General features: G+C 42.7%; 1 protein-coding gene across 1 annotated transcript in view; it reads right to left on the bottom strand.

The window, feature by feature from the left end:
- ANO6 (anoctamin 6) overlaps positions 1-15,259 on the bottom strand; it is a 126,149-nt gene extending 110,890 nt beyond the window's left edge. The window contains exon 1 of the mRNA XM_065404068.1: positions 15,110-15,259. Coding sequence (XP_065260140.1) covers positions 15,110-15,182 — 73 coding nt within the window. The 5' untranslated portion in view covers positions 15,183-15,259. The remainder of the gene's footprint in view (positions 1-15,109) is intronic.
- Positions 15,260-18,351: the final 3,092 nt, after the last annotated feature.

The raw sequence follows: 18,351 nt of genomic DNA, 5'->3' as shown, positions 1-18,351 counted from the left end.
ATGTGTGACTTATTGAATCACTATTGTCTCAACTTCTAGAGGGGCTGCAAAAATAGTTAACCCTATAGTCAAGTGTTTTGCAAGCTGCTTCCTCCAAGTGTTGTTATCTGCCCCAGAGCCAAAGAGCATCATTTCCAAATGCACCTGAGTTATGTCAGCTCAAGAAGCTATTCTTGAACCCGTGTCTAAGTGTGCGTCACCAATGCCAAATCTCCAGGCAGCTGTGAAACTAGATTTTAATGAGAACTGAAATGATCAGCCAAATTGTAATTGCAAATGACTATTTGGTTAGACTTTGATGCCTATGAGATATCTAATTAGAAAATTGTAGTTTGAAATATATTTATAAAATTATACCCATCTTTCTTAAATTATCTTGTCTCGAGGGAGGCAGATATTTGAATTCTGTACTGAGTTTCTTGAAATATTTGCTTGAAAATATTTCTCGTTCACCTTTTATGCACATTGCATATTTAGGGTTCATGGTTTGATCCTGCGAAATCTTATGAATGTCAGTCCCTTTACGGGTGTGTGTGTGTGTGTGTGTGTGTAAAAATGTTTGCAAATTTGGTCCCAAGGTTAATAAGAAAACTGCACATTTTTTTTTCTCTAATTAGACAATATTTTCCTGGTTTTTGCAATTTTTAAGAGATTCTTCTCGGTTTTTCCCCCCACCAGCTAACGTATGCCTTGTAGCCAGCTTTTTTTACTTAAAACTTTGTACTTGAGTGAATAACTTGCTCTTTTCTCAAAACCCAGTAAGAGTAAGAAAACCTCTGATGTTCTGTTTGACTAGGCCACACTATCCCTGAAACACATTTCCCTTATCCCGTTAGTAGCATTAAGGAATTGTTTAAAAAAAGTTAAGCTGTGACTCCTCCATCAGGTCATATTTTAAATAAGAGTAAAACAAACAACATATTACATCTTTAAGTCTTTCCAAACGGAGGAATTTTTTTTTTTTTTTTTTTTTAAGTGCAGCCCCTCTTTTTATGTACCAAAAGGCCCATGTGTGCGGCTTCTTATTTATCTTTTTACAGACTAGAGTTCTTTTAGGGGGTCCAGTGACAGGGATTTTATTCAGATTAACTGTCTCTTAGTAAAGTACATAGAATATTATAGTACAGTATTGAAATGAAAGACTTAATGAAGAGAATATCTTCTTTAAGGGACTGGTTCTGCAAACCTGGTAACAAGTAGCCCTTACTCACAAGAGCAGTCCAATTCTTTTTGATGTCAATGGGACTACTCACATGAGTAACATTTGTGGAGTCAGACCCTCAGTTAGACTTTATTCTTTGACCTGATTCTTTTACATTCACACCTTTAAGAATTCTGCCAATTATTCCACTTAAAAAGACACAGAGAAAGACACAGAAACAGATCATAATTTTAGTCATATAATGTTAATAAACTAATAAAACTCTAGCAATATTACAGCACTCTAATTGTCTTGATCTTGTTTGGTTAAATGTCATTATCCCTATCTCCACAAGTAAACCTAGAGCAATTCATATTTCTTGCAAATAATTTGTGCTATGACTATGGTCCTCTTTCTGTTGAATTATCCACAGACATAACAAGTGATTTTTACTTTGTATTACAAACATGATTGTAACTGGCTCACTAGAAGTACTTGGATTCACTATGCACACTGCGGTATCCCCTAAGTCACGTGGTATTATTTCTGTTCCCTGACTAGATGATGTAACTGTTATAAGCGGGAAGAGTCATTCTTGGCCCATGAATTACCCATGAGCAAGTTGCCACTTTTATGAATTCATTCACTATGTGTAATTATTTGTGCCTTCTAAAGAGAGCTGTGACAGCACTTCTGCTGCTGCTCTTTATTCACATTGGCATTTGCAATACTTTTGAGTTCCATCAACACTCTTGGGAACAAGAAAACACCCATTTGCTTAGGAGTACATGAACGAGGGGTGTGAGCGGCAGTGAAGTGTGTTAGTAGGTTGGGAAAAAAAACTGATTTTTTTTTAACTGACTTCTGAATCTGGATCTTTGTCCATCCATCATATCTTTCTACTGAAGCCCCCACTTCAGCCTCCCTGCATATTTTCAACTCTTCCCATCTCACCAAACTCTTCAATCTAGATCCTGCCTCATACTGTGGCTTCTTTGCATTACCTAAGCCCAGAGCTCTACCCTCTAGTTCAAATGCAGGGCTTACACTGACGTCAACAATACTCCCCAGCTTGTATTTGAGAGCAAAAGTGGTAGATCACTGGGCCAAATCCTGAGAGCCTTACTCTATTTTTATTCATACACATTCTAACAAGTGGTTTCCCAGTGCTGTACTGCCAAAACTTTAACAAGGGGCTCATTCAAAATTTCCACCTCAATCCATGATGAATGTGACATTTCCTGGGTAAAATACTCTACTCTTCCACAAAAAAATCCATCCGTTCCATCTTTCTTCTCTCCTCTCAAATACAACAACCCCATATCCTCTCCCTGCCCAAACCGCCAGTCCCCTTGCCATCAAACCAGGAGAGGCCAGTGCCATTTAACAATCCTGCTTCCTCCTCCTTAGCACCTCCTGAAGGCTCCTCTAGATGGCTCCTTTACTTGGCAGCCATTCCCTGCAGCAGTAGTGGATGAGGGATTGTCCTGTGGCTTCTGCTGGCAGCAGTGGTGACAAGCACCAAGAGTCTTGTTTACAGGGCCCAAAGGCTGGCTCTGTTAACAGGAGCTCCCCTCGAGCCCTGTCCAGCTCACCAGTGAGCTCTCCATGCGAAAGGGCTGAGAAGAAACTGAGCAAAGTCCTCTGAATTTGACACTTAATGTTCATCTATAACTTGGGTCCTTTCATTCACTCCACAGAATAGAAATAACACCGAACACCCAAATTGTCATACATTTAGCCCACTATTATCCATCATCTGCAAGGGCTCTTTTCAACTAGTGCTTGTGTAGAAAAGGGATGCCTGCAGTTTTTTAATGCAAAGAGAATGGCAGAGTGGGAGTTTGTTCTGAATTAAGTGCTGTATTATGTAAATATTTAATGTCCCATGGTGAACCACATTTAAAAAAATCCTGAAGAACTTGATTGACCAGATTAACTGGCAGGGGGAGAAAAAATCACTCCACATGAAATTGAAAGGAACAGAAACTAAAAGAAAAACATACACCACAACTGGTGGCAGTCACTACAAACCTTGGCTTTTCAGTTATTTCAAAAAAAGAATAGTAACTAATGGTTTAGATGGAAAGTATTTAATGTAAATGCTAAATGAGGGGGTTGTTCTTATTCAGCCTTCTTACAATATTTTGAAAGTGAGCCACAATTTCAACCACATGAGGCATGAAATCAATTAAAGAACGTTTATGCTTCAGCACACTTGTAACTACACTGTTTAAAGTTGTAAATTTACGCTTTAATTAATTTTTGTTAATTTCCCAATCTGGATGTGTAATAACTAAATATATGAACACACAGCATAAGCTTGTCTCTCTAAACCATTTAGTCTTCCTAGATTTTCCTGATAAAAGGCCAGTTTAACTGGTTTGAATTTTATCCCTGTACAAACATGACATGCAAATTTAACTAATATATCTACTGCCGCAGACAAAACAACTAGCCTCTGGCCTTTTCATGACCCCCTTCTGATTAAATAGTATTATGCACTTTAATAGTTTCATTACTGCACAAGGACTGTAGTGGAGCAAATACAGTAGGACATTTATATCAATAAGGTTTAGAAGTGACAGCATTATAAAGGAGAAACATAGCTGGACATAGTATTGCCGTAGGTACAGACAAGGGGTACAATCATAGTTCCTGATCCACATGTGGGCGGTACTCCATCTACAGAATAGGGAGGAGGGCAGCTTCCTCTACAGCACCATTTCTGCTATTACTTTGGATTCTGCGGAGTAGGGACCGATCCGTGAGCCCTGGAATGAAATCCTGGCGTTACTGATGTTAATGGGAGTTTTGTAATTGACTTGAGTGAGGCCAAGATTTCACTCCTGAACGTCACAAGGGAGCAGGGAGGCACATTGTTCTCTCCTCCAGATGTGCAGTGCTCAGCACTGAAAGAAAGCACAGCTATACTATCTTAGCAAGCAGAAATGTATTTCAGTTGTTCATATAATTCTCCAAGAAAATGCCAATATACCTATCCTGGAGTAAAGCAGAATCACATGGAAATGAGAGATGCTTGGGTTAAAGCACAAAGGGTGAACCCAATGAAGGATTCTACAGGCAAATTTTTGTTTTACCTAGGGCTTGTCTACACGGAGAAGCAGTGCACACTACAAGGATGTGATTTCTAACACACCCATAACATTGCACATTAATGGATCTGTATAGACCCTGCCGGTGCACACTAAAGGTTCACTAGCACACTTTAACATAGTACTGTTTGAAACAGCATTACGTTAAAGTGCACTAGGGAACCTTTAGTGCGCATCAGCACGGTCTACACGAACCAATTAATGCGCAACATGTCAGTGTGCTTTAGAAATCACCACCAGCAGGGTACATTACCCCGCTGTTTAGACAAGCCCTTATATGAACTGACAGACAAAAACTATATATAGTGACTTTTATGTTTGCAGGAGGACACAACCCACCCACACAAATCTTTAAAAGCACAACCATAAGAAGCTGGAGAACAGACTCCTTTCCGCCTTCATATGGCTTACAACACTGTCAATAAAACACTCCAGTGTGCCATTTCCATTTCCAACAGACGCCCAAAAGCAACACGAACCTCAGCTCCATCAAACTTGCACTCTAATGCAAAACCTCAAGAGTGACCTCATATGTTTATATGTTAGTTCTATCAACAGATCAGCACACTGATTGTCACACAGACCATTCTGTGTGGGCAAGTTCTTTCAATTCTACACTGCTGAGTGCTGAATTTGGATAGCAAACCTGGCAGAATATGATTGTAGGTACAAGTGATCTCAGGGACATTACCATAGGAACTGTTTCTCATTTTAGGTCCATTAAATGCTTGTGGGTCAAGAATCTGTTTAATAGTACATCTATACTATAGACCAACACTTCATAGTTGTTACAAAGGATGATGCCAAAGACACATACTGAAGCAATGACTACAGCACAGAAAATGAAGTTCTGTTTTTCATTACTTTAGGCTACAAAGCTCAACAATTGCATTGAGCCTCCCACAATTCTTCTCTTCTGACTCTTGCACTCCCAACACAAAAACAACAAACACAAACCCTCTGTGCTTCCTATTTCTGTTTACATGCTATTAAATTCATGTCTTGTTAAAATACACACCTGCAGAGTCTTTATAGTCTTAATGTCTTCTACACTGTTTAGAAAATGTTTTTTCTTATATCAAGTACAGCATGCTTAGTTTCTCTAGCATACACTTAACTATTTCACAGTGGACTGGACAACCCTTTTCCTGACCTGCTCCTGCCAGGCAAGATTTGTCTAATGGTGCTTCTCTCTCTCTCTCTCTCTCTCTCTTCCCCCCCCCCCCCCCCCCCCCGGTTGAATACAGAATAAGTCATCTCACACTGCCAAATCCAAACAACCAAAGAAAATTCTTTCAGCTGTCTGTGCAAAAAGGAAAAATGGGAAATCAGTGCAAGGCCAGTTACATTTGCTATTGGCAAATGCTCTTATGCACAGCTCAATAGTTAGCTCTTGTTTTTTAAATGTGGTATGAGAAACCTCAGGGTTGGGGTTAGTTACCCTCTGGGGTTTGGCACATCTCTAGTTGCAAACCAGACCATTTGAATCCACAGCATCCAAGACATCATCTTCTATGAAACTACAAGGCCTGGGTGCCAAGAAATGCTAGGATGAAGTGGTTTAAAGGATATGGTAAGATGTACTTTAACAAGAATGGTGTCCTTTAAAAAAAAAAAAAAAAGCTTTTTATTTTGTCATTAACATATCTGACCTTTCCATGCATGTATTAACAAACCTTATTCAAAACCTGTATCTGTTACTTTTAAAAGATCCATTGGTGTTTGGTCAACCTCTTATCTGTGTATATATTCTGTTCCAAGTCCAAAAATGGTCACCACATGTTATAAAATCTACTTGATCCTGATATAAGGCTGTCATTTTTCCATATAATGGGTTTCCCGTACTTTATTTCTCCATGCCACTGACGGGGGATCTGTCCTTTTCCAAAACAAGCTATCACACATCACGTAATTGCGTTATCAATGGGTCCTTCCTCAAGTCAATAATCTCTAAAGTAATAGAGCCGCTATGGATTCTGTGGGTAAGCTAACTTCAGTTGTCTTGAAAGTTCTATTTGTTATTTTCCTCCAAAATACTATTGCCTTAAGACGTTCCCACCATAATTCAGGAAGGTCCCCATTCTTCCACATCCACTTATGACTAAAGCTGAGCAAATAATGAGGTTTTTTGATTCAAGAACGAAACCAAAAAATCCAAAAGAAAATCCAGTTTGATTCAAACCAAATCAAAACCAGTCAACCAAAAAAAAAAATTTTTGATTTGGTTGTTTTTCACCCTTTGTGGGTTTTTTAAAATAGGCTAAATTTGAAATAAAAATGCTGGTTTGATTCAAAAAGTTGAAATATTTAGTTTCAACTCCCTCTCTCCTCCCAACCAAAACTATTACACAAATTCAATCCAAATTCGGCCAATAATTTCTGGCTCTGAAAAATGCATTTTCTGATGAAAAACCATTTGTCAATGTAACAGAGTGGCTTGCCTCTTAAAAGGCTGGAGGGTCTGTGGCTAGCCAACTCTGATTACTAATGAGGCACTACTGGGAGAGATCAAGTGATTTCCCTATAAAGAGAAGCAGGAGGAAGTTCAGGAGATGAGAGGCTCCTACAGGAAAGACCCTGACATCTGGAGAGTTTGGAGTCCAGTGAGTGGGAGGCTCCTGGGGGAGACTCTGCTTGGCTCAGAAGGCAGAGCCCTAGCTAGGAAGAGCTGGGAAGGCTGGCTGAGAGAACAGAGTGGGGCAGAAGAAGAGCTCCGGTTATGATATAAGATGCTAGAGCTATATATGAACACTAGTGTTCTTGTTTTGTGGTTATTTTGGGACCCTGAGGATTGTTTTGAACTGTTACTGTTATTAAACCAACCCCAGGCAGGAGTGGAAGCCTAATGCAGTTCTAAAGGGGCTGTGAAGGGGGGAAAACAGAGGCAGGGTGCTGCAGAGTGACCTTTGGGCACAAGAGAGCACTCAGGAGGCAGCGGCTCAGTTATAGTAAAATTTTGCCCAGCTCTATTAATGACTCTTTTTAATGCATTTTATATGAAGTAAGGTACCATTGATAAAGTATTTATAATAATTTTTCTTAATGATTACACAACTAGATGAGTCCTTCCTCCAGCTATTTTCCCAATCATAGAATTTGAGGACTCGAGGGGACCTCGAGAGGTCATCTTGTCCAGTGTCCTGCACTCATGGCAGGACTAAGTGTTATAGACCAACCCTGACAGGTGTTTGTCTAACCTGCTCTTAAAAATCTCCAATGATGGAGATTCCACAACCTCCCTAGGCAATTTATTCCCGTGCTTAACCACCCTGACAGTTGGGAAGTTTTTCCTAATGTCCAATCTAAACCACCCTTGCTGCAACCCAAGCCCATTGCTTCTTGTCCTGGCCTCAGAGGTTAAGAAGAACAATTTTTCTCCCTTCTCCTTGTATCAACATTTTATGTACTTGAAAACTGTTATCATGTCCCCTCTCAGACTACGCTTCTCCTGGCTAAACAAACTCAGTTTTTTCAATCTTCCCTCATAGCTCATGTTTTCTAGACCTTTAATCATTTTTGTTGCATCTTTCCTGAAATGTGGTGCCCAGAACTGGACACAATACTCCAGGGTGATTTCTTATTTCAGATCCTTTCCCCATTTTTCTATAAAGGTAGTCTTATATTCTAGATATCTTAGTATCAATTTGCTATACCTGTGTTTCTTAACCTTTTGAGGTTGGTGACCCCTTATTCAAAGTGAAAAACTTTCACAGCCCTTATATTTACTATAAAAGATACTAAAGAGTATCAATGATAGGCCTGTATAATTTGTATATGTTTTTGCAAGATGTTGACAGAGACTACTTGACCTTCAGAGGCAAGGGGGTGCAGGGAGTGAGTTTTTCTTTGTTTCAGATTGTACTAAAATTTCCAACACCTCACAACTCCCTTGATTGCCTTTTGTGACCCCTTCTGGTTCATGACTCACTGGTATAGAAACACTATTATACTATGTGGAGATCAGGTCCTTTGAGGTGGCCTTTTTGGAGTTAAGGATTTTATCCTTAACGGTCTTCTGAAAACTGGACTTTCTACATGGGTTTTGATATAATGCCTAAGTTGCAAAATAGCCAATGCTAGTGTATTAATACACAGCATGAGTTCTTTGATGTTAATTTCCATAATTGAATCATTATGGAATATTTGGCCAATGGTTGTATAGCTTTTCATCTCAGACATGATATTGTATTCAACAGACCTGGTTGTCTTTAACTGCCTATTATGTATGGTAAGTTTTCTTTATGAATCAGAGCTGAGAAAAGCTTGGTTATTTTACTTCAGTTCTGTTTTAGCCAGTTAGGTGCTTGGGGCAAATAGTGAAACTGGAAACTTTTTTGTGAATAATAATGACAGAAAAAAACTCTACTACCTCTGGCATATTCAGCAGCAAATTCTGAGAGAAATTTTGTCTTAAAAAAACCCCTCATGGATTCCTTTAAGGAAGCCATTGTGATATACATATTTAATAAATATCACAGGCACATAAGAAAACATAAAATAATTGCTGGTAAAGTTATCAAATAACACAAATTAGCTGAATGGTAAATGACAGATCAGTTCTAAAGAGTGATCTGGATTGCATGGTAAACTGGACTCATTTGAACAGCATGCAGTTTAATACTGCTGAATGCAAAGTGATACAGTGGAGTCGCATCATAGGCACATTTAACTTATGCGATTTTAACTATACGCGCTCGGCAAAACAAAAACAAAAAAGAGAAAAATAACAATGTAAATACTGTACCTGTAGTACAGGCGATTCCACCCGCCATTCCACTCAATGAGCGTTTGACTATATGCAATTTTCGCCTTACGCGCTGAATTCAGAACCTAACCCCCGCGTAAGATGCGACTCCCCTGTATACACCAGACCCAATAAAGTAACTTCACTTGCAAGATCAGGGAGTATATTTTGGAGAGCCAGGACGTAGGGGGTTATGGTGGATAACCAGCTGACCATGAGCTCCGACATGGAGTGCGACATAGCGGCTAAAAGAACAAATGCTATTCTTGGATATTTAAGGAGATGTTATTTTAAGCATATACAGCATTAGTAAGACCATTACTGGAATGCAGTATTCAGTTTTGGTGTCTGTACTTCTAAAAGGATGTCAACTAATAGGAGAAAGTTCAGAAAAGAGCTACAAGAATGATTTTGAGGTCTGGAACCAGGGCCGGCTCCAGCATTTCTGCCGCCCCAAGCAAAAAAAAAAAAAAAAAAAGCCGCGATTGGCGGCGGGGCAATTGGGAAGAAAAAAAAAAAAAAAGCCGCGATCAGCGGACCTGCCGCCCCCAAATTGCTGCAGGTGCCGCCCCTCTCCCTTGGCCGCCCCAAGCACCTGCTTGTTAAGCTGGTGCCTGGAGCCGGCCCTGTCTGGAACATCTCTCTAAGAATGGGAAAAACTAAAAAAACTTGATCTATTGAATTTTTCCAAGAGATAGTTAAGAGGTGACATATCATTGTCTGTAATTTGATGGGTATTACAGGGATGATCATTGTTCTGTGTTTGTACAGCGCCTAGCACAGTGGGGTCCTGGTCGATGACTAGGACTCCTAGGTGCTATGCTAGTACAATAATAAATAAAAACTGCACTCCAAAATTTCTGAATTCCCACCATATTTGTCTGTGAACGTGCAAGAAATTCCACTTCATACAAATATATTAAAAAAAAGAAACCAACTTCTGTCTGTCTTCATATGCTAGAGAGGCAGTGAACATGGAAATGGGGACCAGAAACTCATGAGTTCTAAATCTACCTCTGCCACTTACTATGTGGCACTGGGTGAGGCCCTTCATCTCTCTGTTCCTTAGTTTCCCCATCTGCAGACCAGAGATAATACTTACCCACCTGAGAGATTCTCACATGAAAGATGCTAGATACGTGCAAAATATGTAAATTAAATCTAAAACTAACCTAAGAATTTGTGTTTTTCAGATTAAGTCCCCGTCAACAAGTTTCTCTCAATCTTTTGACAAAGTTAGGAGAAAAACTGCCTGTGGAAACAGCAACAGAACTATTGTCATACTGAATGGTTCCTGCGTTATCTCCAGAGTCTTGCTCTCCCAAATACTGAAAGAGTACCAAAGCTGCAGTATAAAAAGTATTATTAAATATGAAAGCAATTCCTGTAGCTTCAGTGAAAAAAGGATTTTTCTTCTATTTGATTTTTTTTTTTTTGGTGGTTGTCATTTCTTTGTGCCAGCCAGTCGCTTCATTTAGTATTCCAGCATGAGCCTAGTACAGCAGTAAATAGCAGAGAAGAGCAAGTTGCATATTAACCCCTTCTATGCATATGCTCAGCCTAATATGTTTTGGCTGAACAGCAAACCAAATTGCCCTGCTGATCCATCTCCAATTATTCTGCAACAGACTTTCAGCCTGTAGTGCGCTTCAAGATGAGGGCTGACTGAGATGTACCTTAATTGATTTTTAGTTAGATTACTAAACAGAGAAACAAACTGAAGAATAACAGAAGTGACAGGAGTGGCGCAGAACAGACAATGGTTTGTACTGTAGGGATTCATATCCCATATGTAAACCACAGAGGGAAAATATCTCCGTATGAAAATAAAATTGAAAATGATGTTGACTTTGTTAAAAGACCAGATGCATTATTAGGTCACTGAGTCTAATACCAGCACCTAGTACAGAGTAGACCAATTTGAAATCTTCCACAACTGTGTGGTTTGCAGTAAACTATAGCAGAAAGTAAGTTATATTTTGGTAGGTCAGGAAATCTCCTGACAATTGACATATCCCTTTGCTGATTGGAGAATTTGGCAGATATATATATGATTTATCTTTCTATAGTATCATTCAGGCCCAAGTATTGGAGTGCATTACAGAACATCATAGTGTGTACACAATATTTTGTGTAAGTAAACTATTTAGAAAACAATTTATTGTGCTCTAAATTTACTTACTTACGTAGAGTATTGTGAGATTTTGAATAGCAAGAGAAGAAGAATTAGAATGGGTGGGAAACGGGAAGCTCTGAGTAGTATGAGAAAATAATTTGTTCTCCCCAGAGGGTGCACTGAATTAAAAGCAAAGGTACTGAGGTGAGGAATCACAATAATTATTCTTCTGTATTTGTACTGCAGTAGCACCCCGATGGTCAGTTATGAGAGGAGCTCCACTATGCTGGATGCTGAACAAAACATAAGAAGTTAGGATCTACAGGGGATCTTGAAGACGAGGAGAGAAATGTGCTGGAGTCAAAAATGGGCCGGAAGCTGCTGAAGATTTGTGATGAACTTAAGAGGCAACACCATTAAGGACGAATGGGAAGAACTGTTCAGGATGGGGTAGGGAGAACTAACTAGAAACAGTGGCTTAAGAGCTAGGAAAAGTTTAAGACAAACAACAGGGTCAAATATGAAATCTTCTTTTTTTTAAAAAGAAGAGGTATAGTACCTGGCAGGCATGAGCAGAAAAAGATACGGATTGGTTCACCTGTAGTTAACATCACATGAACAATGCAAAGTAGCATCCTGCAAAAGATGTTTCAGTGGTTACAGCAGCACATTTTCAAGACCAGATAGATGAGAGGCTAGTGTTCAGGTTCAAATAATGCACCTAGGTTCTTGAAGAGGGGGCAAGTGTTTGATTTCAGTTGGCAGGAGATGAGATGTTGGCGTTTTGGCCAATAATGCTTACCTTATTGATTGGATATCAATTTTGGCTAGGACGAGCCTAAGGTTGTTATGGCAGATTTGGGAGTTGATGAGATTGAGACAGGCAGACAGGCTGAACAGTGAATTGAGTATATCTGCAGAGAAAGAATACCCAAACTAAAATTCAGAAAAGAGCTCAGTAGGGAGGAGAGAGAGGGGCTAATGAGTGACTAGTAAAAGGCACTGTCATGAAGAAGACCTATTTATTCCCCATCACACACAAGTACACCTAGAATAGAGCAAAAAGAAGAAAACGAACTGCCTGAGACTGCAGCAAACTATCCCATGCAAGTGACAAGGACGCTGTGCTGAATGGCTCTTCCATCTGTGAAAATTGCCTTTAACGTTAATTCCTCTAGGGAGAACACTGAGGAATTTAGGAAATCCCCACACATATATACAAACCAATTTAGATGCAATATGTGGTCTGGCACTAGCAAAAGAACACAACATTTTTCAGAGCTGTCCATAGTAAATCATTTAAGGTGGTTTCTAGAGAAAAAATTGTTTTGGGAATTTTAGCTCCTGCCTCTAAAATATAGAGATGTCCATGCACTGGAAAAATATCCTTCTAACTTGCTAAAAGCCCAACCAGAGGGCTAGACCATGCAGTCCTTACTCAGCCAAAATTCCCACTGACTCAATGGGAGTATTGCATGACTACAAATTTCAAGAGAAGGCCCGTTTAATACTAATATAGAGCAGGTGCTACTTTTTTGGTAAACGCACGTGCACACTTGCGTGATAAGGCTGGAGGCAAACATGTGAACTGCTAACTTCTCTGACTAGCAGTTATATTTCATGGTAAACATCCTCTCCATAGGTAGCTCTACAGTTACTGTAAAAAACCTCAGACATGTTACCTGAATATTCATGTATTAACAGAACATGCACTTCACAAGGCTGAATAAGAGTTTCAGCAGAACTCTGTGATGGAATTTCTCTGTGTAACAATTTAGGAGATCACCCCTGCCCACTTTGTAGTTAAATTTCCAAAATATCCTTGTTGTTCCAAACTGGTGTATCCTGCAAGTACATAACCCATGCTAGCTGGCTTTGGGAGCTGAACCCAGCCCAGATCCAGAGCTGATATACAATCTTGAACAGAAAACAATTGAGTTGTTCTCTGAGGGACAGGATGGAAAGGAAAAGTCATGAAGTGATTATAAACTTTCCAAGTGGAAAACTAGTTTTGCATTCTTCCCTTTAGTATTATGCAAATACTCCCTAAGGGCCTGATTCAACGTCCATTGAAATCAGTGGGAATTTTCCCACTGATTTCAATGAACTTTGGATCAGGGCCAAAATCTGTGCAGTTTTGTACTGAACACATAATAAACCCCAGGAAGCTAGTGATGTGCTTTAGTTTTAGCGGCACTTCACAAGAGTTAACGTTTACAGACAACTGTGACATCATGAGTATCAAATAGTGCTCGTGCCTTCATTTTTGCTGTTTTCTACAAATACAGAATTTCAATCCCAGTGTTTTGAAAATATCAACATTGTGTAATTGACATTAGAACTACTCATTAGCTTTTGAATATTAGTAAACAGGAATCCTATTTATTTGTTAAAACTTAACATATGGAAATCTACTCACTCTCCCTTTGATGAATCCAGGACAACATCTGATATCCAATCTCTTCCACTGGCATGTACCACTGACAAAGATAACACGTCAACTGGCTGCATTTCTTGCTTATTTTGTTTTTTTATCAATTTATGTAGAAACAAAAGGCTTCTGGATGCCATAGCTGCTATTATCCAAAAACATAGGATCAGATCCTCAGCTGGTGTAAATCAATGTATCACCATGGAAACGAATGGAACCACATCAGTTTACACCAGCAGAAGATCTAGTCCATTATGTCTATAGTCTGGAAGGGAGATACGTTGACAGAATTCACTCCAATATTAAATACAGAAGTAATAGCTCTGGCGAGTTGCTGTTGGTACAGAAACTAGTATATAATCCTAACGGACATAACATTCTCCAGTCATTTTACTATCGGTAGTATAAATGTTCCAATGAAAAATCATTCTCTGTTGGGCCAGTCTTCTCCCTGTTTTGTTCATTGCTTCTTCCCCATCCTTGCTCTCCCACATCTTGTTCGGCCTGGCAAGGCGAATGAGCAATCTGCTTTCTCAGGACAGGTATGCCAATAGCATGGGCCAGATCAGCTTCAGGGGATCTTGTGTGTGGTGGAAACTGAATTATTTTCATTATCCAAAGGTACTGGGCCAATCTCACCTCCACCTTCCTCCAAAACAGGCTCTGTCTATGATCTGGGATCCTAGCTACATCCTCATGGTTACTGCAAAGTGCTTCCTCTGTGCCATCAAACAGTTCCTTTTTCTCTTCAAAAACAGGCGAGTTTATGGATAAAGTTTTCTATATATTTATGCACACTAAAATAGCTCAATATTGTCTTTCACATGAAAGGAGGAAAGATAATTTTCAGGCTAACTGTGGAAGACAACCCATTTCTACATGCATCACTTGTGCTGACAAATTTGTGTTTTCTGTGTCACCATTATCTGGAGAAGTCCCAGACCTTGCACTTGAAACTTGCAGAACAAAAGTAGATCATAAACCTAAACACTGCATTTCATTCGTAAGTCAGGTATCACTCTGTCTCTCACCCCCATTCACACACTCACTGCACGGGCAGCTTCATTCATTCCAGTAAAATCTCAGGCCAGCATTTTCAAACGTGGGCATCTAAATGTAAGCACCTCAGCTCCATCCTCAGGCATCTCTTTGGCCTCAGCTCTTCACACAGTTCAGAGCAAAAACGAGCCGTCAAGGAGTTTAGCTTTCAACATGAGCTGAAAGAGCACGCTGGGGGAGAAACTTTCCCAGGTATGCAGCAGGGCTGGCAAACAGAGAGTTTCAATACGTGAAAGCAAAAAAACCCCACGTGCGATTGAAGCCCACCCACAGTACAATCCTCGCCCCTCCTCCTCCTCCTCCCCAGGAGGAGACTCCAAACCACTCTCTTAAAATTAATCGCAAGTAAGGGGCGCTTCCTCGGTGTGGGGTCAGAACTATCACCCTCTCCAACACGACCCCTTCCACGTGTCTGTACTTAGCTCCAGGACTCCCCCTTCTATTTCTAGGGTGCCGGCTATTCATCTCGCTCCCAGCCAGCCGTGATCAAACTCTTACTTACCAACCTCCCCATCCTCTTCTTCTTCCTCCTCCTCCTCCACTTCCAGCAGCACGTCCTGGTTCTCCGCTGTCATCCTCCCGAAAGTTTTGCCCCCCCTTTGTACCGACTCGGCCTCGCACACAAGTTCGGTCCTTTCCCTGGAGCAGGGTCTCGCGCGAAGTCTTCCTAGCAGGACCGAAAGCCGAGCCCAGCTCCGCTCGCTAAGTCCCAGCCGCGCAGCAGCGAGCTCTGGCTGGGCGGGGCAGGAAAAGGGAGGACGCCTGGGGAGGCTAGATTCGTACAGAGCCAAGGGCGGGCAGGGCTGCAACCTCCACCCTCCTAGCGAGTGTTACTCAAGGGGGGAGAGTCTCTCGTTGCCTGAGAGACAGGACAGCAGAAGGGGAAGCAGTGACTAGCCAATCCTCCCCTTTCTGTGCAACGCCCGGACAGCCGGAGTCTGACACCTTCTCCCTCCCCACCCCTGCCAAAGCAGAGACACCTCCCAGCTTCCAGAGCCCGAGCACTGACTCTGACTGCCGCAGGGCACGTGGTTTCACTTTCTAGCAGCCCAGGGTTATCCCACCGCTGGCTACAGGGCAAGGGAAGGTCTCCCACTGAAACTCTGGTGGGCCCATTGCCACACTGAGTCCTGCCCTTTCCTGTGTTCTGAGCCCAGACACGGGCAGAAGAGGAGTTAACCAATGCCCGTACAGCATCAGCCCCAGACAGCATCAGCCAGTTCTTCCTTCCTGGGTTGGATGTTTATGGAGTTGTTTTCAAAGTGGTAGCCAGGGCAACGGCCACTGTGTGTTTAAATTTTAAGGCCCTGCTTTGAAAAAGTAAGAGTAAAGGTGGCCAATTTCTAACTACACCTCTACCCCGATATAACACGGGTTCACATACAACGCGGTAAAGCTCTGACACGCTGCTCTGAGCAGCATGTTAAGGGTGCCGGGCCGGGACCAAGGGGTTGGATAAGGGGCAGAGGGTCTCAGGGGCGGTCAGGAGCTCCTCCCCCACCCCAGGGTCTAGGAGGCAGGAGCTGTGGGGGGGGGCAATTTTGGGGGCCCCGCAGTCCCAGAGTGGCCTGGGGGATTAGCAGGGGCCCGGGAGCAGCCTGCTCTGCTTCCCTTGCCCTGGCCACAGCCGTGTCGCTCAGGGGAGAGGGCTTGGGGGAAGGGATCCCCCCCACACTCACCGGCAGTGGCAGAAGCAGAGGGGAGGGATAGCTCAGTGGTTTGCGCATTGGCCTGCTAAACCCAGGGTTGTGAGTTCAATCCTTAAGGGGGCCACTTAGGGATCTGGGGCAAAATCAGTACTTGGTCCTGCTAGTGAAGGCAGGGGGCTGGACTCAATGACCTTTCAAGGTCCCTTCCAGTTCTAGGCGATAGGATATCTCCATGCCCCAGCCCGCTCCATGCTCCCAGCTGCGTCACTCCGCTTCCCACGGCAGGTGAGTGCAGGGGGTGTCCTTTCCTTAACCTCCACACATTCACCGGCGGCGGGAAGCGGAGCGCTGTGGCTGGGAGGTGGTGGAATAGAGCGGGCTGGGGCCACGTTGCTCTGCTTCCCGCCGCTGCTGGTGAGTGCCTGTCGGGGAGGGGGGGATAAAAATAGGTGTCTGGGTAGGGGGTGGGGTCCTGGGGGTGATTAGGGACAGGGGTCTCTGGAGGGGGTGGTCAGGGAACAAGGAATGGGGGACCAAAGCAAGTTTGATATAATGCAGTCTCACCTATAATATGGTGAGATTTTTTGTCTCCCAAGGACCGCATTATATCGGGGTAGAGGTGTAGCAAATTGCAACCCGCATAGCCATAAAACAAAAGTGTGTGTAACAAACATGGCCACATACATGCCAACCCTTCAGCCATTGCCACTGTACTGAAGACTGTGGATTTTATAGACTATGGCCTATGCTGAAATTGGTCAGATTCCCATTAGGTATGAGTATTCCTTATTTCTATGGGAGTAGCATACAGGGTCCAAGTCAGAATCCGGGTCCTGTTAGCTAGGCACTATATCACTGAAGACAAGGTTCCCACCCCAAAGAAAGATTATGGGGCTTGTCTTCACTGCACTGTTAGCTCAAGCCATAACTGAAGTTTTGCTCCTAACCCAACTCCTGTCCACACATACAAATCTCTGGCTTGAGTAGTGCTTTAAACTTGAGCTAACTGGCCACCGTGTCAGGGTATGAGTGCTGAAGCTCCAGTGCCACTGATGCCAAAGCTAGTAAATGCTGCGGGGGTGCAAAAGATCAAGTTACAGCAGCTCATCTGCTAATCCAGTCACTCTGGGTATGGCTGCTTTGAAGTGTGGTCACTCTAAGGACTTGACTACACAGAGACAGTACCTGGCAAGTGAGGGTGTGAATCTACAGCACACTAGTTTGCCACGTTGACCCTGCTACCGCACACTAACAGTTCTGCAGTACACCTACTCTTAGTGCGGTAGCACTATTAACAGCCAGTTAGTGCATGGCAAGCTAGTCTACTGTGGCTTCATACCCTGGCTAGTTGTGCACTAAGGGTATGTCTAAACTGCAGTTAGACATCTGCAGCTGGCCTATGCGAGCTGACTCACGCTTGGGCTGCAGGGCTGTTTAATTGCCCTATACACTCTCTAGGAGTGGACCTTGGTAAGTTTTCCTCATGGATAGTTCCTTCAGGATAGTTTGCGCACATTAGTTACCCAGAGGTTAAAAATACACCCATTTAGCAGTGAAGACTAGGCCTCACACTTCTCTGAGGCTTGTCCACACTACAAAGTTTTGCCAGCACAGCTGTGTTGGCTAGGAGTGTGAAAAAATCACACCCGAAGCCAACATAGCTATGCTGCCAAAAGCCCTAGTGCAGGGTTTCTCAACCCGCGGGTTGGGACCCAAAATTGGGTCACCAGAATGTTTCAAAGGGTCATGTGGCAGCTTCTATGGCTCCTGCCCCATGGCGCTGGCTGGGCTGCCGGCTCAGCCCAGCAGACACAGGCTCCAGGCACTGCAACCTCTGGGGTCCCAGCAGGGCCAGCTCCAGGCACCAGCCTGGCAAGCAGGTGCTTGGGGCGGCCGCTCCGGAGAGGGGCGGCACGTCCAGCTATTTGGCGGCAATTCGGCGGACGGTCCCTCACTCCCGCTCGGAGCGAAGGACCTCCCGCCGAATTGCTGCTGCAGATTGCGATCGCGGCTTTTTTTTTTTTTTTTGGCTGCTTGGGGCGGCCAAAACCTTGGAGCCGGCCCTGGGTACCAGTGCCACTCCGGTTTGGCCACA

The sequence above is a fragment of the Emys orbicularis genome, chromosome 1 (assembly GCF_028017835.1).
Source record: "Emys orbicularis isolate rEmyOrb1 chromosome 1, rEmyOrb1.hap1, whole genome shotgun sequence".
Taxonomy (NCBI): domain Eukaryota; kingdom Metazoa; phylum Chordata; order Testudines; family Emydidae; genus Emys; species Emys orbicularis.
This window is presented reverse-complemented; position numbering and strand designations above follow the sequence as displayed.